Source organism: Mesoplodon mirus, assembly GCF_964341445.2.
Source record: "Mesoplodon mirus genome assembly, chromosome: 5".
NCBI classification, from domain to species: Eukaryota; Metazoa; Chordata; class Mammalia; order Artiodactyla; family Ziphiidae; genus Mesoplodon; species Mesoplodon mirus.
Window position 1 is genome coordinate 130,717,476 of NC_138980.1, and position 24,609 is coordinate 130,742,084.

The following is a 24,609-nucleotide window of genomic DNA, read 5'->3' on the forward strand; positions in this document are numbered from 1 at the left end:
AAACAACACAGTACAGTCAGCCCTACATAGCCACGGCTGCTGCACCCTCAGATTCAATCAACTGAGGACTGAAAAATATTAAAAACAAACAAAAAAATCCAGAAAATTGCATGAAGCAAAACTCAAATTCGCCACACTGGCAACTATTGATATTTACGCAGCATTTACATTGTATTAGATATTATAAGTAATCTAGAGATGATTTAAAATATATGAGAGGATGCCATTTTATATAAGGGACATGAGTATCTGTGGATTTCGGTACCTGAGGGGGGTCCTGGAACCAATACCCCTCAGATACCAAGGAATGACTGTATAAGTATTGTTTATACTGGCTGTCTTATAAAGGGCTTACATCGAAAGGCTAGTCAATTTACAATATTTAGGTTAAATTAAATTTATAAATATTTAGGTTTACAAATACTTAGGTTAAATTAAAATGTTTAAAGTACATATCATTTTTTGGTGATTTCCTACTTCAACTTTTTCATTTACCAACTACTCATTCTTTCTGAATCAGATTAAAGGCTGTGACATTTTTTTTCTTTTTCCAATTACTGATTGGATAAAATCAAGATCCAAAGACACTTGAGCTTCTCCTAATCAGAAGCTGATAGCAGGACAGAGAGATTCAAAGGGAGCACAGAAAAGAACTTGGCCTCCCCTTACATATATGAGACAAGCATTGGCAGATATTGTCATGAAGAGGGATTCTTGAGATACAGAATCTGCTTTGTTTTGTTTTGTTTTTTTGTGGTACGCGGGCCTCTCACTGTCGTGGCCTCTCCCGTTGCGGAGCACAGGCTCCAGATGCGCAGGCTCAGTGGCCATGGCTCACAGGCCCAACCGCTCCGTGGCATATGGGATCTTCCCGGACCAGGACACGAACCCGTGTCCCCTGCATCGGCAGGCGGACTCTCAACCACTGCGCCACCAGGGAAGCCCCAGAATCTGTTTTTTAAAATGAACTTTAGAATTGAAAATGTTAAAAGGAAAAAGCCAGTATCTTTATATGAGCACTTGCCTATTCTTGAGAGTCAACTGGAATACAGGTCACTTTCTATCACTTCTTTCAATATTTAATATTGAGTAAGTTTAGGGCTGAGGACCTCCAGACATATGATACTGTGAACTTCACTTTTAGACGATCAGTAGGCTGCCATTTTGATTTTCAACCAAGCTCCACCATTTCTTACATAAATAACTGTTCCTCAATATGTTTGAGAACAACAGGAAGTGAAGGAAAAAGAATAGGGTTGTACATGATTTTATGAAAGAACAAAAGAGAAAGATACCTCAGACCCAATTTGACCAGTACCTGCACTAGGTACTGTGTAAAAAGGCCTTCAATCTTTATTCTTAGATTTTCAATTCATAAAATTTGATTTGACTTTCTGTCTTCCCTTGCTATTGTACTTAAAATAATCAGGTAATCCTTAGGGAAATTTACCTAAACCAGTTGAAATTCATCCTATAGGTAGCTTGAGATACCATTTCCTCAGGAGAAACATATCTCGATCAAGTTGCAAAAGTCAACTAGACTTAATTAGAATTCCTTGTAGCTGCATTTTTGTTTGTTTTGTTTATGTTATGTTTTTACATTTCTGTACTGCTTTGGAAATATTATTTCTAATGCTGAAATGTGTTTATTTCGTAATACGTGTTGTCTCTCACATACTCCTTTCCTCCATTCTTACAAATTGCTCTTCTAAATCTACTCAAGTCAGCAGAGAATGAGGCAGAGGGAGACAGAGAGGGGGAGGGAGAGGCTGAAAAAGAGAGAGAGACAAACAGGGAAACAGCGGGACAGACAGACATCTAACACTGCTAAGCAGAGCTGCAAACTGCCCAGGGTTATAAAACTAGACCGAACTGATTTGGCCCCCATTTCTCTGTTTTCTGGCCTCAAGGGTTGCTTTCTCTGAAAAGGCTTCTGTGTCTCTTTTCCTACACTGACCCACCCTGTGAAATAGGAAGACCCAAGGGTGGGAGGTGATGCATGGGGAGGGGCAGCCAGCGGAGCGAAGCATCACTCCACTCATGCAGAACTCAGGCGGGGGAAGGGAGAAATGGAGTCGGAAGCAGGCAGGATCTAGAGCAGAATGAATCAGTCCTACTGGGAGTGTGAACATCTCATGCATATAAAATTATGCATGAATCTGAGAGCCTGATACATGAATCCCGGTGAGCAGATCCGCATGTGGGAAGGAGAGTGCAAGTGTTAGGGGGAAGCTGAGGGGAAAGGCTACCAAGAGGGAGCATCGTCAACTTGCACACCTTGTCTCTCAGGTACATGACCCTGTCCTTTGAGGGTTAAAAAAAGCAGAAGGGGCAGCAAGGCTAGAAAGCAATGTGAAGTGGGGAAGAAGCGTTGCGCCTCTCAAATTTAGCTTTCTTACTTTAGAACATTTTAGGTCAATCTTATTCTTCTATTTCGAAAACATTCGAAATTGTTATTTAAAAATCTAGGTGGAAGCGCTCAACGGAAGAAGGATTTCTATACCCCAATTAAGATGGCTAAAAGTTATAAACGATATTCAAAGGGAGAAAAGAGCTCTGCTTGCAGTCAGAGTATGTGTGACCAGAATGGGGAGCCTCTTTCTCCACATCTAAGTGGAAGTAACATCAACACCTCACAAGGGCTTGTGAGAAGACAACAAATAAAGAGAATAAAGAGACTAGTCCAGCGCCTGGCACACAGGAGCTGTTCGCTTTCTACAAAGTGCTAAGTTGGCATGAAGGGAGGTGCAACGTCCAGTCAGGATCTGAAACCTGTTAAACAGAGAAGGAAATTGAGTGCTTCTCAAATTGGCAAATTGGCTTTATATGATGAATTGCCACCAAGTAGGATGTTGAGAAAACCAGGACGTGTTATAGCTCTCTCGAATGAAAGGGTTAGTTTCCACTATAACCAGTATTTGAAAAGTCACAGAACGGGTGTCACTCTAAGTCACTGATGTGAGCGAGGGACTCGGTTACAGAGATGCCTAAGAAAGCCTCGAACAGCTCCAATTCATGGACCTACGTGATCCATCTGTTCAGCCAATTCACAGAAGCCCACTATCAGCATCCTGATCAGGTGGGCGAATGGGTGTAGCTCCATTCAAATTTTAAGTTAAAAATAATTAAATCGTAGAGGAAGTCTGTCAGAAATGTAATGAGAGATTAACTTGGAGAAGAGCAAAAGAGAAAAAAAAAAGTTTTGGCTGATCAGCAGAGGCTCCCACAGGCAGCTTGTAAGCCCATTAATGACTTGGCCTGCATCCTGGGTGTTTACTGATTCACAGCTTGTTTAACTTCTTGTATATTCCCAACCATTCCCCAAAGTGTGATATACCTCATCTACTATACAGTGGTTTAATTTGCACTACAAATGAGTTTACTCAACCAATTAGAACTCCAAATACTGCTAAGATATATGCCCAAATTTTATAAAAGTGGTGCTTCATAGACAATCCTATGCCAGAATTCCACCGGCAATAAAATTCAGCACTGCTCTCTCCCTCCCTCCCTCCCTCTTTCTCTCTTTCTCTCTTACTCCTCTTCCTCTTTCTCTTTCTCTGCTATGTGAGGACACAACAAGAAAGCAACCATCTGCAAGCCAAGAAGAGAGCTCTCAACAGAGCCCAACCATGCTGGCACCTTGACCCCAGACTTCCAGCCTCTAGAACTTACGCGGGCCTCTCACTGCCGTGGCCTCTCCCGCTGCGGAGCGCGGGCTCTGGATGTGCAGGCCCAGCAGCCATGGCTCACGAGCCCAGCCGCTCCACGGCACGTGGGACCCTCCCGGACCGGGACGCGGGCCCATGCCCCCTGCATCGGCAGGCGGACTATCAACCATTGCGCCACCAGGGAAGCCCTGAATGTGGATTTTGATGTTTGAATATGTTTTAACCTTGCACGATGTCTATACTAACAATGTATGGGTTGTTTGACAAATAAATATTTTTTTAAAAAATTAAAAAAAAAATTCAGCAGTGCTCAAACCCACAGATCCCTTAAATCAAAGTTCAGTCTCTTCCCTAATCAAACAAGAAATCCTCAGATGATCTCCAGAACTAAAAAGGATTAAAAGCCAATAATATATAAACAAAACCCACAAACAACTGCATGCTAAAACAATCTTCTTAGGTAGAAGAGTTTCAGTGAAGTCCTCAAAAGAAATAAAATATTGTAAAAATAAAACATCAGAAAGCATTTATAAGCCACATCAGGAAATATGCCATTTGACATAATCCTGAAAACAAATCAGTGAAGCATAGAAAGCACTCACAAATATTTAAGTTCTTCACTAAGTTAATGGTGTGGAAAATATTAGAGGTGAAAAAAACACCATAAGGAGAAACATCCCTTGTGGCCTAACAAAAATCGATTCTATCTCATCTGCTGTGTGTGTTATAAATGGCAATAAATGTCTGCGGGATTGTTTATTGTTGTCCACCTACAGATGGAATTGGGATTAATACTTAATTAAACTAGAGTTCTCGGCTGTCTAAAATGGATCAGGACATAGTTTGTGTATTAATTACTCTTCCAAACTATTAGTAACTCAGAGGGATCTTGTCAGTATTGACCTTATGCCCTGAGAGGGAAACTGTGTATCTATAAAAATGAATCAAGGAAGGGGCACCACTAATGTGGTCAGACTATAGCACAGAGTTCAATTGAAAAAAAAAAATCCTGGTGTTATATAAAGACTAAAAGCAAATAAGGAAACACAAGCTTTAAATGATACATTAAACAAGATGGACTTAATGGATATTTATAGGACATTCCATCCAAAAACAAGAGAATACACATTTTTCTCAAGTGCTCATGGAACATTCTCCAGGATAGATCATATCTTGGGCCACAAATCAAGCCTTGGTAAATTTAAGAAAATTGAAATTGTATCAAGTATCTTTTCCGACCACAATGCTATGAGACTAGATATCAATTACAGGAAAAGAGCTGTAAAACATACAAACACATGGAGGCTAAACAATACACTACTTAATAACAAAGTGATCACTGAAGAAATCAAAGGGGAAATTAAAAAATACCTAGAAACAAATGACAATGGAGACACCACGACCCAAAACCTATGGGATACAGCAAAAGCAGTTCTAAGAGGGAAGTTTATAGCAATACAATCCCACCTTAAGAAACAGGAAACATCTCGAATAAACAACCTAACCTTGCACCTAAAGCAATTAGAGAAAGAAGAACAAAAACATCCCAGAGTTAGCAGAAGGAAAGAAATCATAAAAATCAGATCAGAAATAAATGAAAAAGAAATGAAGGAAACGATAGCAACGATCAATAAAACTAAAAGCTGGTTCTTTGAGAAGATAAACAAAATTGATAAACCATTAGCCAGACTCATCAAGAAAAAAAGGGAGAAGACTCAAATCAATAGAATTAGAAATGAAAAAGGAGAAGTAACAACTGACACTGCAGAAATACAAAAGATCATGAGAGATTACTACAAGCAACTCTATGCCAATAAAATGGACAACCTGGAAGAAATGGACAAATTCTTAGAAATGCACAAACTGCCAAGACTGAATCAGGAAGAAATAGAAAATATGAACAGACCAATCACAAGCACTGAAATTGAAACTGTGATAAAAAATCTTCCAACAAACAAAAGCCCAGGACCAGATGGCTTCACAGGCGAATTCTATCAAGCATTTAGAGAAGAGCTAACACCTATCCTTCTCAAACTCTTCCAAAATATAGCAGAGGGAGGAACACTCCCAAACTCATTCTACGAGGCCACCATCACCTTGATACCAAAACCAGACAAGGATTTCACAAAGAAAGAAAACTACAGGCCAATATCACTGATGAACATAGATGCAAAAATCCTCAACAAAATACTAGCAAACAGAATCCAACAGCACATTAAAAGGATCATACACCATGATCAAGTGGGGTTTATTCCAGGAATGCAGGGATTCTTCAATATACGCAAATCAATCAATGTGATACACCATATTAACAAATTGAAGGAGAAAAACCATATGATCATCTCAACAGATGCAGAGAAAGCTTTCGACAAAATTCAACACCCATTTATGATAAAAACCCTGAAGAAAGTAGGCATAGAGGGAACTTTCCTCAACATAATAAAGGCCATATATGACAAACCCACAGCCAGCATCGTCCTCAATGGTGAAAAACTGAAAGCATTTCCACTAAGATCAGGAACAAGACAAGGTTGCCCACTCTCACCACTCTTATTCAACATAGTTTTGGAAGTTTTAGCCACAGCAATCAGAGAAGAAAAGGAAATAAAAGGAATCCAAATCGGAAAAGAAGAAGTAAAGCTGTCACTGTTTGCAGATGACATGATACTATACATAGAGAATCCTAAAGATGCTACCAGAAAACTAATAGAGCTAATCAATGAATTTGGTAAAGTTGCAGGATACAAAATTAATGCACAGAAATCTCTGGCATTCCTATATACTAATGATGAAAAATCTGAAAGTGAAATCAAGAAAACACTCCCATTTACCATTGCAACAAAAAGAATAAAATATCTAGGAATAAACCTACCTAAGGAGACAAAAGACCTGTATGCAGAAAATTATAAGACACTGATGAAAGAAATTAAAGATGATACAAATAGATGGAGAGATGTACCATGTTCTTGGATTGGAAGAATCAACATTGTGAAAATGACTCTACTACCCAAAGCAATCTACAGATTCAATGCAATCCCTATCAAACTACCACTGGCATTTTTCACAGAACTAGAGCAAAAAATTTCACAATTTGTATGGAAACACAAAAGACCCCAAATAGCCAAAGCAATCTTGAGAACGAAAAATGGAGCTGGAGGAATCAGGCTCCCTGACTTCAGACTATACTACAAAGCTACAGTAATCAAGACAGTATGGTACTGGCACAAAAACAGAAAGATAGATCAATGGAACAGGATAGAAAGCCCAGAGATAAACCCACGGACATATGGTCACCTTATCTTTGATAAAGGAGGCAGGAATGTACAGTGGAGAAAGGACAGTCTCTTCAATAAGTGGTGCTGGGAAAACTGGATAGGGACATGTACAAGTATGAGATTAGATCACTCCCTAACACCATACACAAAAATAAGCTCAAAATGGATTAAAGACCTAAATGTAAGGCCAGACACTATCAAACTCTTAGAGGAAAACATAGGCAGAACACTCTATGACATAAATCACAGCAAGATCCTTTTGGACCCACCTCCTAGAGAAATAGAAATAAAGACAAAAATAAACACATGGGACCTAATGAAACTTAAAAGCTTTTGCACAGCAAAGGAAACCATAAACAAGACCAAAAGACAACTCTCAGAATGGGAGAAAATATTTGTAAATGAAGCAACTGACAAAGGATTAATCTCCAAAATTTATAAGCAGCTCATGCAGCTCAATAACAAAAAAACAAACAACCCAATCCAAAAATGGGCAGAAGACCTAAATAGACATTTCTCCAAAGAAGATATACAGACTGCCAACAAACACATGAAAGGATGCTCAACATCTTTGCTCATTAGAGAAATGCAAATCAAAACTACAATGAGATATCATCTCACACCAGTCAGAATGGCCATCATCAAAAAATCTAGAAACAATAAATGCTGGAGAGGGTGTGGAAAAAAAGGAACACTCTTGCACTGCTGGTGGGAATGTGAATTGGTACAGCCACTATGGAGAACGGTATGGAGGTTCCTTAAAAAACTACAAATAGAGCTACCATATGACCCAGCAATCCCACTACTGGGCATATACCCTGAGAAAACCATAATTCAAAAAGAGACATGTACCAAAATGTTCATAGCAGCCCTATTTACAATAGCCCGGAGATGGAAACAACCTAAGTGTCCACCATCAGATTAATGGGTAAAGAAGATGTGGCACATATATACAATGGAATATTACTCAGCCATAAAAAGAAATGAAATTGAGCTAATGTAATGAGGTGGATGGACCTAGAGCCTGTCATACAGAGTGAAGTAAGTCAGAAAGAGAAAGACAAATACTGTATGCTGACACATATATATGGAATTTAAGGGAAAAAAATGTCATGAAGAACATAGGGGTAAGACAGGAATAAAGACACAGACCTACTAGAGAATGGACTTGAGGATATGGGGAGGGGGAAGGGTAAGCTGGGACGAAGTGGAAGAGCGGCATGGACATATATACACTACCAAACATAAGGTAGATAGCTAGTGGGAAGCAGCCGCATAGCACAGGGAGATCAGCTCGGTGCTTTGTGACCGCCTGGAGGGGTGGGATAGGGAGGGTGGGAGGGAGACGCAAAAGGGAGGGGATATGGGAACATATGTATATGTATAACTGATTAAATTTGTTATAAAGCAAAAAATAAAAAAATAAAATAATAAATATATATATATGCACCCAACATAGGAGAAAAAAAAAAAAAAAGACTAAAAGCAGTGTGTTGCTTTAAATTTTCAATCAGCCTTCTTATTAAAGTACTACTCTCCCAAGGTTGACTGCTGGTCAGATAGGAAGTACTGGCTAATTCTCAAGTAGAAATGCTACAAATGAATTTATGTATATTCAGATATATATATCCAGATGTGTATGTGTATCTACATAAAAACAGGCATAAACAAAACTTTTCCCTTACTTTAGAAATTTTTACTTTCTAAAGTCTTCCTCTCCCATGCTCTAAAATGACCCCCAGGTCACTTGAAATGTTTTCTGATTGGGTATCCAATGAAAAATGATTTGGGCTTCACCTGTTACCCATCAATGAAGGAGCAGTGATCTGAAAACTCAAGTCCCCAACAACATCTATTTGGCATAAGATCAATGTGAACAATATATTTCTCAGGTGTGTTAAAATATAATAGAGAGTTTTCCTGAATTACTCACCCATAGGCTCCATTGCTAATCAATTTAATCGTCTCAAAATCACTTTCCCGAGGTTTCCTTCGAAGTTTCAGGGAAGCATTAGAGCTCTTGGAGACAAAATATGGATGTTAAAAAATTTAAGAAAATGATTTTAGCAGTAAAATAACTAATATTTGAATTGCATGCTTTATTGTTTAATATGTTCAAGTGCAGTATTCTAGCCAAAGGAACCTGGGGGATGGCTTTAAAGCTCAATTTTCCACAGCAGTGCTGATAAACTACTCCTCATGACTGGCTCAGTTTCATTTAAGTTAACATCATTTCCAGGAGATAGAGGCACCACGTTTTTGAAAATTCCTGATTTTTAATTTACCTCTGTAAACCATTCAGGTGAGCCTCACCCTAGTCTTTTAAAGTTTTAAGATTTAAGTCCAAAATGCCAAAGCTTAATTCCAGTTTCAGTCAATCAGAAAAGAATGGGCTGGAGTGGCCCTCTACGGGTTGGTGGATCACGTGGCTTCTCTGCCACTGACCAGAGCATGTCCATTTCATTCCTGTGGCAACCTTTCCTGTTTGGAAAAGGTAGTTGGCAACAAATGAGACAGCCAGGCAGAGCATGCCTGTTTTTCTTTACTTCCATCCACCGTAAGTCTTACTTACCATGGTTTGGACACCAATTTTCAAAAAGATAGCTCTTTAAAAAGTTTAGTTCAAAGGACACGAGTAAACAAAGTTGTTTTTTTTTTTTTTTTACAAAATTTTCTCACGCCCCATGTATCTTAGCACTGAGAGGGGGTTAACAGTCATTCTGCTCCCTCTGCAGAGACCAGAATCCCCTTCCCATAATTTTGGAAGAAACCCATGACTCTGAGGTATGTGCCATCCTCCCCCACTCAGCGCTGGCACCTGCCCACTCGGCTGCCCCGCCACCTCTGGAATATTCAGACCGAGCTTCCCACTGTCCTCAGTGCCTGCATTCTCTCACCATCCTGAGTGACTTCCGTATCTACACAGATAACTCAGCCAACAACCTGGCCTCTGGGCTACCTGACCTCCTCAATTCAACCAGCTCCTTTCTCTGTTTCTCCTTGGCCTCTGGCCATAGGATCTGGGTCTACTCATCACCTGCCAACACCCCACCTCAGAAAACATCATCCAAGACTGGGACCCCTTACTTGGTCAGCCACCCCACTCCGACTGCTCTCCACAGCTCCAGCTACAAGGCCCTGAACCAGCCCTTTTGTCTCATTAACTCTTCCTCACCTGAGTGACCTCACCCTTGCCTATGGATGACTCCTAAGTCACCTAGACCATCCACCAAAAACTCTCCCTCTCAGGGCCGGAAGATCCCACACCTTATATACAATTGACTGCTTGACGGCTCTCCTTGGCTGTCTCAAAGGAACTTCAGCTTAAGCTCACTCAAAATTACGGCAGTTATGATGAAACTAACAAAAACAGCTATCATTTATTTAGCATATGTGAAGCTGTCCTAATCATTTTACACAGACTACCTTATTTAATCTTTTTTTTTTTTTTTTTTTTTGCGGTATGCGGGCCTCTCACTGTTGTGGCCTCTCCCATTACAGAGCACAGGCTCCGGATGTGCAGGCTCAGCGGCCATGGCTCACGGGCCCAGCCGCTCTGCGGCATGTGGGATCTTCCCGGACCGGGGCATGAACCCGTGTCCCCTGCATCAGCAGGCGGACTCTCAACCACTGCACCACCAGGGAAGCCCCTTATTTAATCTTTTATATCTATTTTACAGTTGAGGAAACTGAGGCACAGAGATATTTTTTTTTTTTTTTACCCAAGCTAGTAAGAAGTGAAGCCAGCTTTGAAATCTGGAAACCTGACTCCAGAGCCTGGATTTTTAAGCCCCCAGGCACAGCTGCCCCTCTTTCCTGACCAACCCCCGATGCTGGGGGTGGTCCATCCTGGTTCCTCTTCTGCTATTCACAATTAGGAAGAATGGCACCAGCATCCAGGACCTCTCATCTGTGTCACTGCTGCAGACTTTCAAATGGCCTCCCCAGGGTCACTCCAGCTGGCTTTCCTCACCCCATCTACTTCCTACACTGCAATCAGTGTGATTTTTTTTCACGTCGTTACTCTGTTTGGGTCATCTCCCTATCTACGCCTCCTCATCCTCCACACATATACATTTCCTCCACAGTTCAACAGCTTCCCACTGTTCTTTGAAAGAAACAATTTGACAATGATGAACAGCAAGCATGTCTGTGTCCAGTTTTTACCCGAGCTCTCTAGGCTGCACGGTCTCCCTCACTCTTAAGCCTTCAGATATACTCGCTCCCTTGTGTCACATGATGGTCCCTTGGCCTGGAATGTTCCCTCTGCCCTTTCTCATCCTAGTCACTTCTCACATCTCGAGTGTCCTTTCCTTAGGAGATCTTTCTGGACTGGTAAATCTCTTTATGTTATGAAGGTAAATCTCTTTAATGTTATGTTCCAGGAGCACATGGCCCTTTTTCTTTATAGATCTTATTCAAGTTTCTCATTTTGATTTTTTGTGCATGATTTCTCTTTATTAATTTGTTTCTCTTTGAAGAGAGGGGCTAAAACTGTATGCCTGGTGCCTTGCATATAGAAGCACAATAAATATGTGTTGAACAAATAAAGTAATTAACACAGCCAAAATCTCCAGATGCTAATAAACAGAAAAGCCAACATCATATTTCATCAAGAAAGATACTTACTTTCACTGATTCATCTGTTTCTGGTGTTTCTGCTGTCCCACTATCATAGTTTCCCAGCTGAGCCATTTCTAAATTAAAAAAAAAAAAAAAAAGCTAAGTTTAAGAGAAATAGGACAATTGTAACTAGACAAGAGTACTATGCTAAAACAAAAGAAGCACAATTTCTCCAATATTAAAAAAAGAAGAATTTACTCTATACTCCAATGTACACATGAGAAAATCTTAATTCCAAAATGGCAAGAACCAACAACTGATATTGATATTTTGAAATTGTTCATTTCATGCCCTTTTTCCTAGAACTCCATTTCTTATGAACACATAGACACAGCTACTTAGAGCTGGGCCTCTGCTCATGTTAGCAGGATTCAGTGGCTGACACAATCACCACAGCTTGGAAAAGGTTTGGGGGCTCAATGATTATGCTTGTAATCAGATATTCAAGAGAGGCAAGTTTCCCAGGCATCAGAGATGCACTGACTACAGCTCAGAGATGAGTCTCAAGTTCTCATGAGCATCCCTTGCTCCATTCCTTCACGTCCACTGAGAGCTGGCCCTCCTAGTACATAAGAATCCACAACTTGTCAGAAAGGAAGCAATAGTAGTTGTTAAGAGGAGTTTGGAGTTGAAAAGACTAAAGTTGCCACCACTAAGAGCACTTACTAGTGGCTTTTTTTTTTTTTTTTTTTTTTGCAGTACGCGGGCCTCTCACTGTTGTGGCCTCTCCCGTTGCGGAGCACAGGCTCCGGACGTGCAGGGTCAGTGGCCATGGCTCACGGGCCCAGCCGCTCCGCGGCATGTGGGATCTTCCCGGACAGGGGCATGAACCTGTGTCCCCTGCATCGGCAGGCGGACTCTCAACCACTGCGCCACCAGGGAAGCCCTTACTAGTGGCTTTTTAACCTTGGGTTCTTCCTCTGTAAGATGGGAACAATATTGTTTATCTCTTGGATTTTTTTATGAGTATCACATGTGATAATGCATGTAAAGCTCTTAGCATGCTGACTAACAAAAATTAAGTGCTCGCTGAATGTTGATTGTTATTTATTACCATTGATTATATCATGTAAAGTAGTCAGTACTAGGCTGGATGCCACATGCTTGACACAAGCCTAAATTCTACCCTAGTGGTCTAGTTAAGAGACAAAGCATTTCATTGCTCAACCTACATTGGAATGCATCCTTAAGTCTATATAAGTAAATGAGAAAACCTAATTTATTTTATCGTTCATTTTGATTTTTATCAAACAATGCACACTTAAGAAAAAACAAAACATGTTTTATTAAAAAAAAGAACATGAAAAAATTTTCTCCAAAACTTTAAAGGGGCTTATCGCTAAGTGGTAGGACCACAGGTAATTTGAATTTTCTAATTTTTGAAAATCGAATGTGTATGATAAAAAGTTAGAGGTTTTAGTTACATATTTTTGTGTGCATCTAATATTATTTCTTAGGCTCTCAGAATTTTATGTATTCATGTTCTTATAAATATAATCATCTTTTTTTGGGAGAGATTACACATAAAACACATGAAGCAAAGTAACAATGGAGTGCTGTCTTTAGAGAATAATTAACTCCAGAAACTAAAATAACTGGAGATTGACACTATCCCAGTTTACTTACAGAGGAAGTTCAGGAATTAAAAATGAGCTCAGTACAAACTGTGTGCTTTCTTGGTGTCATTCAAATGACCTCAACGTCCTATGTGACTAGCACTTTAGAGTTATAGACTAGGAGGTAGACTATAATGTATTCAGTTGGAGGGGCTCAAAGGGTCAATTTTACTATTATTTATTTATTAAGCATTATTACATCTTAGGTGCAGAGGTTAACTCATATAATCCTAAAAACAACCCTGTGAATAGGTACCATTATCCAGTTTTTATGGAAAACACTGAGGCACAACAAAGAAGCTCATCATAGTGTGATCAAGGTCACACAGTCTGCACTGACACTCTGGGTAGTCCCATTCCAGACTCTCACTCTTAACCTTCAAATGTCAGGATTTAGGTCTGCTGGTGTCCGTGATGACAAGAAGGGAAACAAATGTAGATCAGAGTTTGCAATAATCACATTTTAAGTGATTAGAGCAAACAGATTAAAAATTACCCTCACATCTGAATTAAGAAAATTAAGTGTTAAAAGTTAAAAACAACTCCCAGTGATAGATTTGTATAATTAAATATGAAACTTGTCAAAAATCACTATTAAAATGTTTTAAAGACAATAAAGGCATATAAATGGGCCTCAGGTTATTCACCTTCCAAAGGTTCAGCCTACAGTGATATTTACTACCAGCTAAGAAAACTGTGAAGAGCTCACTCAGTCTACAATTCAAAGGCTGACACAACTAACTCTGCCGGCGTGAAGAGTCACCGTAATATACTTTGACAGTCTCCCCCACTCCAATTACTTTCATAAAAAAACAAATTAAAAGATGGTTCTGTTTTAAATAGAGTTTCTGCTAAATAACTATTATCTGGGAAATACATATTATTTGTAAGCAGTGGGTAGTAATGGAATGGAACCAAGAGTCAGCTTTTGAAGCAGGAAGCTAAGGCATCATTTTGTAATGCCTGAAGAGATTTTTAAAACTCATCTAAATACCATTAAACATCTGCCCTTTTTATTTCAGTGATTTAAACCATTTCTGAAGACTCATGATTCAAAAAGGTAAAGATGGTAATTTAAAAGCTATGGGGAAAAATCTCTCCCCAGGGAACTTTTCACAAAAGCAGCCACCAGACTCTGATAAGTGATGAATCTGTTGTGGTACTGCTTTCAGTACAGTATAAATTTATCTGGCATTATCTCCCGGTAATGCATGCATCATTTCACTGGAAGCAAAGATTCGATGGCCATAAGAGCAAATAAAGCAGGGGAAATAGGAGAGCAGGCAGAGAGCAGCAGGTTCCCTGGCTGGAGATGGGAAAATATCTGCCAACTGTTAGCATCATCACAAACAATTTAGCATGTAACACTTTGCAAATTCAACTTAATGACCCAGGAAGACAATTTTGAATAAAGGAGTCTATGATTGTTTTTGAGTCTTTTCAGGCAGTATATAACCTAAGTGTTTTAAATGACAATCCCAAACAATAATGTACAGGAAAAGGTGGTGGAAGGAGTGGTTTCCCAATATCAGATTTGAAAAAAAATCACTAACAGGGTGCTTCCTCTTCTCTGCATTTAATAGCATTAGATCTATTTTTTTTTTTTTGAATCAACCAGGAATCCTTGTATAAGTTCTAAAAAACATTTCCCCCCGACTGGCTCTCCAATATATTACTATTTTTCATACCTTTTTGAGACAAGTAAGTAAAAATAGATTTACGAACACTGAACCTGATTTAAAGTTAATCATCAGTTATCAGTCACCTGACTCCCAAATTACATTTAAAAGTCACTTTTAAATTAAATGTAATTAATTCCTTTACCAACATTTTCAAAATGTGCACCCTTGAGAAGAATCCAAAGGAGCTCTGCAAGAGAAAAAATAACCCCAGAAAAGATGGAAATCTAAACCCTTCTTGGATGCTCTGGAATTGTTAGGCTGATAAGACTCTAGGATTTCAAGGTCTCTTCCCTACTCTAGTTAAACACAAAATCCAACATATAGTTCTTTCCTTTAAATCACAATTGGTCCCCAAATTTGGCCTTTTCAATAGATAGAGCCAAAACATGAGGAAAAAATAAAGACTTGCCACTAAGTTTTTCCATGAGACCACGGTGCCTAAGCAAGTAAAAGTTTAGTCCAATCAGGGTACTCACCTTCCAGAGGATCCTTATTGAGACCCAGCTGGCTAATGATGTACCTGGGAATGTCAGTTTTAATACCCTGTCCTTCTTTTGCATGGCCTTCTGCTGCTTCCAATAGGTAGTAAAATTCTTCAGGATCAAATTCCTAGCAGAAGACAAACAGAGATGGATACTTCTTCGAGCCAAAATTGTCTGCGGTTTTATTACATAAACCACATTCACAGTAAAATTGCTGGATATACATGGTAATAAGTTATTTACACAGAAAGAAGGCAGATGGATTACTTCATTTAAAAAGCATATAATTTTCAGTTCATATTCAAAGCCTAATCATATTCTAAGACAATACATTTCAGTACTTGGTAACCCAAAGAGAATTTCCATTTCCAACTTCCTTGTAATGTGACTTTGAAGGTACTAGGTTCCACTTAAGATATCTATCTTATTGAAAATGAACAGGTCGGAATTTTTAATTGTGCCTTTTTAGTAAAGTTTTAAAAGTCTGTGAATCTCATCCAGAAGATTCAGTTTCTCTCTCTATACAAATAGCCACAAAAGAAATAATGTTAGGATGCATTTTTCTCAAAGGTTTTGTAGGAAACTCCCTTGGTACAGAGGTGTCCAAAAATATTAGAAAGAAAAATCCCCAAATTTTATCACCAAGCTCTAAAATTAAGTTATTAAAATTTACATAATGTGAACATTAAGAAAGAAAAATATGAAATTAGTACTTCCAGTTACCTCTGTCTTCAGTAAAAATTTGGGAACACGTTTTTCCTAAGTATTTTACTTTATTTTGCTGTCTGTTGCTTCCAGTATATAATAAAAATCTTAGGATCACATCACTCTAGATGGATGCCACGGATTTATGTGTTGTAAACAATTATAGATTTAAAGCACAGTTACTGTTTTCAGTTAGATTTCCTAGATCCTCCCACTCCCAGAATTTTTCTCATTTTGATTAGTGCCCCATATAGGCAACTGTGGATTCTCCGTATTTCACCTGAGAATTACTCAAGTATTTCTAAAGGCCATATGAAAAAGCATGCTACAAATGGAGTAAAGCCAAACCAATGTCCATGCTCAGTACCCTTTACATAAACCTACAACCAGAGACAAGGCAAGCCTGGGACTACAGGCCTAAGACGACTGGTTGGGGGAAACATTCCCTAAAACTCTCAAACTCCAGTTTTATTTGAGCTTTAAACATCATGGAAAGCAGCAACATCTTCAAATCTACTTCTAAGCTCACTTGTTTCTATCTTTGATAGGCTACATGTACTTTTACTGTTTCTCTTCTGATTAAGAGTGATTACTGTAAAAAAAAGTCATTTCCCCTTTTAAGGCAACATCTCTCTTAGCATGTCTGCTGCCATCCAGAGAAGCAAGTTTTGATGCTAAATGGTATTTTCCCCCAAATTGAGCAACTGCAGGGAAGTACAAGCCTGTGGTGCATAATTCAAAAGGTACAACAGGAAGAGCAGGAAAAACTCAGTCTTCTGCCTGTATCTGCCAGTCACACAGTTCTCCTCCCCAGAGGCATCCTGAGTATTTTTCTTTCCCTTTATCTTTCCAGAGACACTCACTGCTGAATGATGCTTTTGATTCTGTGATTCCAAGGGTCCCGGCCATTGATGGAAAGGCTTCCTCCACCACACACCTACCTTTCTCCTCCAGACTCACCTTCCACCACATCTCACTATGCACAGGTATATGTTTACGGGGCTGTAAACATTTCACTGTTATAGAAAACTATGAATCTTAATTAAAATAAGAGCAAAACCAAAGCGATATCACCATGTCTGTACATATGTGTACGTAAAATTCTGAAAAGCTGTATTGTACTCAGTGTTATAAATAACTATTAGCGAAACTTAAAAGTGAGTTTTGACACTACATTAAGCCCCATAAAACTATTCCTATGTTCGAAGTTTCGTCTTTGTTCAGTGTTGACTGAAATCTCAATCAAAATTACATAAAATAAAGCAAAGATTTTAAAACAGGAAAATGGTCACTGACTAAAGAAAGTATAATTGATAAAACAAACTAATCTTGGAAAGTCTCATTCCTTTAGGTCTGGATAAGGCCATACTGTATTCTCCAAATGGACTGCTGACTAGCACTTATTTTGAACATGCCACATTTAAAAAGTAACAATTATAACCACAGGTCACCGTATATCGTATCTCTGATTTCCCTCTCTCTTCATCTTGGCACCTCCAAAAAAGCGGGGTACAGAGAGTGTTCTAAATGAGCTACAACATAGAAATTATGCTGAGATAAAGTCAAGCACATTATTTCATGATTATTTTTTAGGTTTGACCAGACTGTGATATAACTATCTCTTAACACAACACAAGTCCTAGAAATTTCACTGAAAACCAGACAAGAAAAAGCACACACGGCTGTTGTCATCAACATTCACGTGTTGCTGTTTCTCTTGACTCTTTCTATTTAACTCTTTGAAGCCAAATACAATTGGAGCTTTCTGGTGGTCCCTGCTTTCCCACAGTTGACAATAAATAACAAAATCACCTCGAGGGGCAACTCACCAGGCACTCTAATAACCGAGCAGGACGGGCAATAACAATTAGGATCTTTCGAACTAGCTGTTTAATAAATGCCAATTCTCCACTTTCTGAACGATCATGAGCCTATGAGGAAGCAATGAAAAGAATGATGAGACAGAGTTGCTCCACTAAATGGGAAAGAAAATCAGCAAAGCATGCTAATCAGATAATGCAAATATCCAAAAATTAAGCGACTTAGAAAATACTTTTAAAAGATTGAGAAGCAGACATTATCCCTACATAAATGGACACTATTAAACGTCTATATCTACAAAATGGCTCTATCAGCTAAATTTTAATTGCAAAACTTTGATTTATTCTCTGTGTTAAAAATCAAATATTAGGGCTCTCAATGTGAACCATGAGTGAAGTAGACATTAAAAGTTTATGACACATTGAGTACATGGTACAAGTAGAATGGACAGCTGATGAGGAACCTTGATTTTCCAGATGGAACTTCTTAAAAGTATGAAATGGCTAACATAGTGAAGGACTGATTTTGTTAACCTGGGCATTTAACACATTCATGAAATATGTTTTATATAAACAACACTATTAGCCTGTAAGTTAGCTATTTCATAATATGTAAGAAGTTGTACACTGCTTATTTCAAATGTTAGGTGAATACTGTTTATACTTGGATACATACACATGAATTTGATTTCACATAATGAATAAATAATACCTAGATACTCAACTCAGTAAAATTTAACTAACTCAAAATCTTCTAAAATTTTATTTTACATGTTGCCTAACGTGAAATCTAAGCACAAAAGATATCCTGAGGACAGAACTTAGTTCATTAACAGTCATTTTAATTTTCAATATTTTTTGAAGAAATGAGGTAAATCTGTATCAAGGCAGATATAAAACCAAAGTTTTAAAAGTTTAAATATAAACTTCTACACATGCTCACTTTCAGCCTTTCTTAATTTTTATGATTTGCTTTCCTTCAAGAATTACAAAAAAAGTATCAAGGTGATATTGGTGCAATAGAATATAATTTCATAGATATGGTAATAAACATTTAAAATCATTCTTGAAGGTGCTTTATTCTGACAAGAACTAGCCTGCCCATAAAAAGAAGTGTCAGACCAAATCTATGAAAAATGATTATACTTAGAAGTAGTATGTTTACTAAATTTAAGTCATTAAATCAAAGGCAACTTTCCAAAATGTAGGTAGAGAAACCATATACAGGAAAAGCCAAAAAGCTAACATTTAAAAGAAAAAACACAGAGAAAATGACCACTGGTGAATAACTGTAGATTAGAATGTGTTTAAAGACAACCAACTGTTAACTATAACTACAGGTTCTAGTAACCAGTAAGGATGTCAGGACACATACGAGGAGACATACATAATATTTAAGCTGTCTTTAAGTTTTCTTTTCATGTTTTGTTTTGTAACAAAAACAGATTTAGGAAGATACAGTGAATGCCAAGAAATAAGGTTATATGTCTTCTTTATAGTTTATCCTTAATCAAAACTAAACAGAAAACCTTAAAGGTGAAGCAAAAAAACCCTACCTAACTTCTGGATTGATAATCCTCTTACTATAATAATTACTGCTTTATAAATTAAGGAATATAAAGAAAATCTAAAAAGCCTAAACATGTTTTGGTGGTCTCTTCAAGGAGAAACAAGAACTTTATATCTTAAAAAATTAAAAATAGCTCAGCTTATACAAATTCCATTTCAAAAATTGTAAAAATAATCAGTTCATTCCAACTTCTTACTTCTGAGAATTATCAGCCCCAACCAAGGCCAAAACATACAATGAGTTATACTAACACAAATAATATTTTGTTTACTATCAACAGGGGAGATGGGAACTTTGTTAAAACAACACCAAACAAAACCACACACTCAGCATGAGAAGAGAAATAGTTTAGTAGCTGCCAGCAGCAAGCTCCAGCATTCCTGGATTCCCTGTGTTTGTACTTTAAGTGTTGGCCAGTATAAAAAATACAGAGACTAAGATTTGTGAGTGGGTTATAGCTTCCTGTGTATTTTATTTTCTTTGGCTAAATACACCTAAGTGAAAAAAAGAATGGAGACATAAAAGCTTTCCTCTGGAATGGACCTAGACCTTAGGATTTTAAAAAGGCATCAGTTAAATCAAGCTACTCAACCTCAGGGGGACTTGGCCTGAGTGTGCAAAAGACTGACAATGGGAACAGTGGCGGGGAGACAGGCTAGGCGGGCACACAATGTCATGGCTGGGAACTGACAATAATTGCATCGACGGGAAGGCAAAGCCAGGCCTCACAATGTGATTCTATCCAAAGGAGCAAGTTCCCCTGCGACCTGTTAGCTCCAAACTCTGGAAGGACATTGTGAATGTAATTCTGAAGACAGTTTTAATTTTCACAAAAGGACTGAAGGAAAATGTTTATCTGTGAAAATAAACAAGAAAACATCCTTATTCAAACCTGACAATACTCTTTATGTTACACATGTATACATGCTTCTCTGCCCAAGAGAGAAATTTCTCTAAAAGTCAACAATGTTAATCTATTACATGGTGCATTCAGATGATTTTTGAAACCCTAAGATTTTTTTAGTTGCCACGAAACAACCTGCCAAGTCTATCATACAGAAACGAAATTAAGTGGGGGATTTCAATGTAAATAGCTTCAGCTTTGGGTTCTACCCTTTTCAGGGAATGCCTATGAAGGAATGAACCACAGAACTTAACCAGTAATTATGGTAATAGCCTGGGACTGAACTATGGAATTAAGGAAGAAGTATCTCACAGAGGTAAATTAATTTTCATCATAATTTATAGTAGAATTGGTCCAGGACAAATTGGAAATTGACAACAAAACCTGAAGACAATGTGTTCATCCAAAGACAGTCTGAGAAACATTCCCTTAGTGAGCTGCAAGAGGTTGAAATGCGAGAAATAGGAACGAAGCATAGAAAACTCTGTTGGGGGGTTTAGAATGGGAAAGGGAGGAAAAATGGTGGCTGCTAGTCAGAGAGGGATCGTCTCATCTTGCCACAACTAAATTCAGTATGAGCAAGGACAGATGGATTTCTAGAAAATTAGGATGCCAATATTTTCCTTCAGTTCCATGCAATTATTTACACAATCATGCTTAGAGAAAACCACCTACGATTTTATTTACATGGGCATAATGTATGCCGATGGGATACAGAAATACAATATATCCAAACATATCGGCTAAATACGTTTTACTTGTAGGCTGTGGCTGATCAATTTCAGTCAGGACAGCACTATTATGCATTAACTGCATTCCACTATACACACTCCCTTCCTGTCCTGGGTGTTATCAGGAGCTAGGACTGCAAGTGTTAGGCCTGGAAGGGGCCTGTGTTTATCTGTCATTTTAGAAATTGGATATTTTGTTAGAAGAAAAACTGACACTAATGAAAATATAAGTTGCCATTTACTACCCAACACCACCTGCAGGTTAATTAATAGGACACACGGCCTGGAAGAAGCCAGCAATTTTCCATTTAGCTTTTCCAGATATTAGAACTAGATAGCATCATCAAATAATGTACATACACTCAGGCAATTTCTAACTTTATGGTTAAGGAGGGGGAAAAAAATCACTGCTTCAAAATCCTTCACAATCCACTTATCCTAGAGCCATAGATTGTTGGGACCCAAGGTTCCTGTAAAGGTTATTAACATTAACTTTCTATTACTCTAAATGTTGACCAGAATCAATTCACAGCAAGTAGCAATCAATCTGTTTTCTTCTTCTTCCTCTTCGTTTCCCTGGAATATGAACTCTGTCTCATGGCTAAAACTTGCTGAGCAAATGCTCTCATAAAATTTTTCTTGTTTCAGGGGAAAAGCAAAACAAATCAGAAAACTTTATTAGGTGTAGGGTCTATACCTCATGCAGCAACTTATCTAACTTGTGCTGTAATTCAAGGAAGTATCGTGAGGTGATGAGACCCTGGTGGGATTTATCCAAGCAATCACGAGCCAGTTCAATAATCTGATGGTGAGTGAAACTAAGCACTCCATCTGCGAGGGGAAGGACGTGGTCCGGGGAGTAGCTGGTGATTATTTCCTTTAGGCGCTCTTCCATCTGAGCTGTAGCCTGTTTAGAGATGACAGGCACACACGGATGTAATACAAGGAAACATATATGTAAACAACTCAATAGTCACATTTATTTAGCATTTACAGAGACCTCCACAAGTTACTAAGTAGAATTCTAGAAATTAAATTTAAAAGAAGCCTCCCTTCTGTAAATTTAAAAGAAGCCTCCCTTCTGTAAGATACTATAATGGTACATATATATCATTATACACTTGTCAAAACCCACAGAATATACCACACAACAGAGAACCCTAATGCAAACGATGGACTTTGGGTGATTACGATGTGTCAGTATAGGTTCATCGACTATTAACAAATAGACCACTCTTGGGCTGGGCGGGGGGATGTTGATGGGAGGGGGCTATGCCTGCATAGGGTCAGGAAGCATTTGGGAACTCTGTACTTTCTGTTCAATTTTGCCATGAATCTAAAAACTAAAGTCTACTTGGAAAAAAAAAAGAAAGAAGAAGCAGCAGCAGCAGCCTCACCATGTGGGAAAAAGATCTGCGGTATATAGGAGAAACTGAATCTCCCAGGGTGATAATTACTTTTTTCCTCTGCCCTATCAAATGTAAAGTGGTACACGTAAGCTTCTCCAAATAACTCAGTATCTGTGAATCGCTGTGCTCTCATTTCAGATCTTGGGCTCTTTCAGACAGACTGCCAAAAATTTCAAATATTGTAGCTCTGTTTTTACCTATTCAAAAATCAGGATCGTTGCTGGAGTTCCACAGCGTGGGCCAAGAGTTTGTTCCTTTGGCTGTGTTTTAATGTACTAGGAACAAGCATCCTATACCATCTTTACTTATACCTCAAAAAGCTACATCATGGGCAAATGGCCAAGGGGATTCCCTTGGTAACATAAATCTAAAATTTCCTTCCCAACTTTTATTTCATTCTCTGGGATCCCCGATTGCCTAATCAATGTTCCTTGCCTGCATTAATTGCATATGCTGGGAGACTCCCTCTGCCTCCTGTTCCCTTCTAAAATCCTAACCAGTTTTAACTAGTATAGTCAGGATCTATTTCCCTGGTGAACAAGTGACATGTGATAAATGGTTAAAATGGCTGTAATCAATGACATCAATGTTGGGTTCATTACAAATAATAAGTACTCCACTCCTGATTTGTGAAGCCAAAGATTTCCTTTTGCTCTATTGCCTAGGGTTACAAAGGTGATGGGGGAGGGACAGGAACAGAATGGAGAAATTGCTTCTCCCAAATGTGTAGGAACACGCTGGTGGAAAAGTTGTGGAGACGAGGTAACCGGAGCTCCTTGCAGCCAGGGCATCCGGCAACAACCCTTCGCCAAGGCCTCTCTGGCTCAGTCCAAATTGCTGGTTTAACGGGGAACACTGCAACTGGACCTTTCCTTCTAAGAGGGTTAGACGTATGATTGCTAAAGAGATTGGAAGCCACAGAAAAGAAAAATCGGGTGAAAAAAGTAAAAGACTTTCGTGACACATACCAATTTACAGGCTTCTGAGGAAGGAAAACAATTTCTGCTTGACCATACAGCAGCAGGCCCAGAACATGGGCAGAAGGAGCACCAGGGCCCAGAGGCCTTTCAAAGCTGACGGTCTCTGGAGTACCTCACCAGGCTCACCCAGTGGGTAGGACAACCAGTGGGACTCACGTTACAGCCAGTTCAGCCCACGGAATATGTGGCTAGTTCTCGGCAGCTTTTAAAAATGTTTAGTGATTTTATCTTTCTAAAGAAGGCTATGGTGCTATTTTATAAAGAGAGTCATCAATGGACTGGACCATTACTTCCCACGACAAACACCTTACAGACACTAAACCTAGGTTGCCCGTTTGTTTAGATGCTAGGCATCTTCAATTCAACTCATTACCTTTGGGAATCTTTCCTTGTAGACATGGTTCATCATAATTATTTCATGGTCACAGCAGGCGGGAGAGCGTCCAGGGCTGCAAGCAAAGCAAATTACCCTTTTAAACTTGCCACAGCATGAAATGAAAATAAGCTTTTCATTTATAAACAGTTGGTTGCATCAAAAGTACTATGCAGTCTTTGTAAGAAAAGTATATTAGGTAATAAACTACAAAATCAGTCATTAGCACACACGCACGCATACATACTCACAAACACACAGAAACCCCGAATAGTGTTCATAAAGAAAGCTCCAGAAGTGGAATGCTGCAAATTAATTATAGCTACAATATAAACGTTCAGAAAACGTTCTTAAATTGTGATTATATTTTGTATGTAGCATGCGTTTGCGTGGTTCTAGAAACCAGTTAATGAACTGCAATATAAAAGAAGACAGGGCAGCTACAAACAGCAACATCTAGGGCACGCTGAACTGTATAATTTCACACTTTCATCATACACCTGCACTCTGCCACGTACCACTGAAGAGGTTTAAGAGTTTTCCACGGCACAGGTGTCACCACTGAAATCCATTTTCTGGCCTGGCACATATTTATTTGGGATGCTGAGGAAGGTATTGTGTACAGCACTAAACACAGGCATACAACTCTGTGTTTTCTCTATTTCAACAGTAGGTGCCTGCTCCTTCCTAGTGGTATACAGTCAGGCAATTTCAGTGTGAGTTTATATGTTCCTCAGAGGACATGGCTGCTTGTAGTAGATATCCTAG

General features: G+C 38.7%; 1 protein-coding gene across 8 annotated transcripts in view; it reads right to left on the reverse strand.

The window, feature by feature from the left end:
• Positions 1 to 24,609, reverse strand: part of MAST4 (microtubule associated serine/threonine kinase family member 4) — a gene marked incomplete at its 5' end in the record, with an annotated part of 585,767 nt that overhangs the window by 42,266 nt on the left and 518,892 nt on the right. For all 8 annotated transcript variants that reach the window (XM_082620666.1, XM_082620667.1, XM_082620672.1 and 5 more), the window contains 6 exons: positions 8,880 to 8,965; positions 11,576 to 11,643; positions 15,344 to 15,476; positions 17,884 to 17,985; positions 21,777 to 21,986; positions 23,842 to 23,917. In XM_082620666.1, the coding sequence (XP_082476792.1) occupies positions 8,880 to 8,965; positions 11,576 to 11,643; positions 15,344 to 15,476; positions 17,884 to 17,985; positions 21,777 to 21,986; positions 23,842 to 23,917 (675 nt within the window). The remainder of the gene's footprint in view (positions 1 to 8,879; positions 8,966 to 11,575; positions 11,644 to 15,343; positions 15,477 to 17,883; positions 17,986 to 21,776; positions 21,987 to 23,841; positions 23,918 to 24,609) is intronic.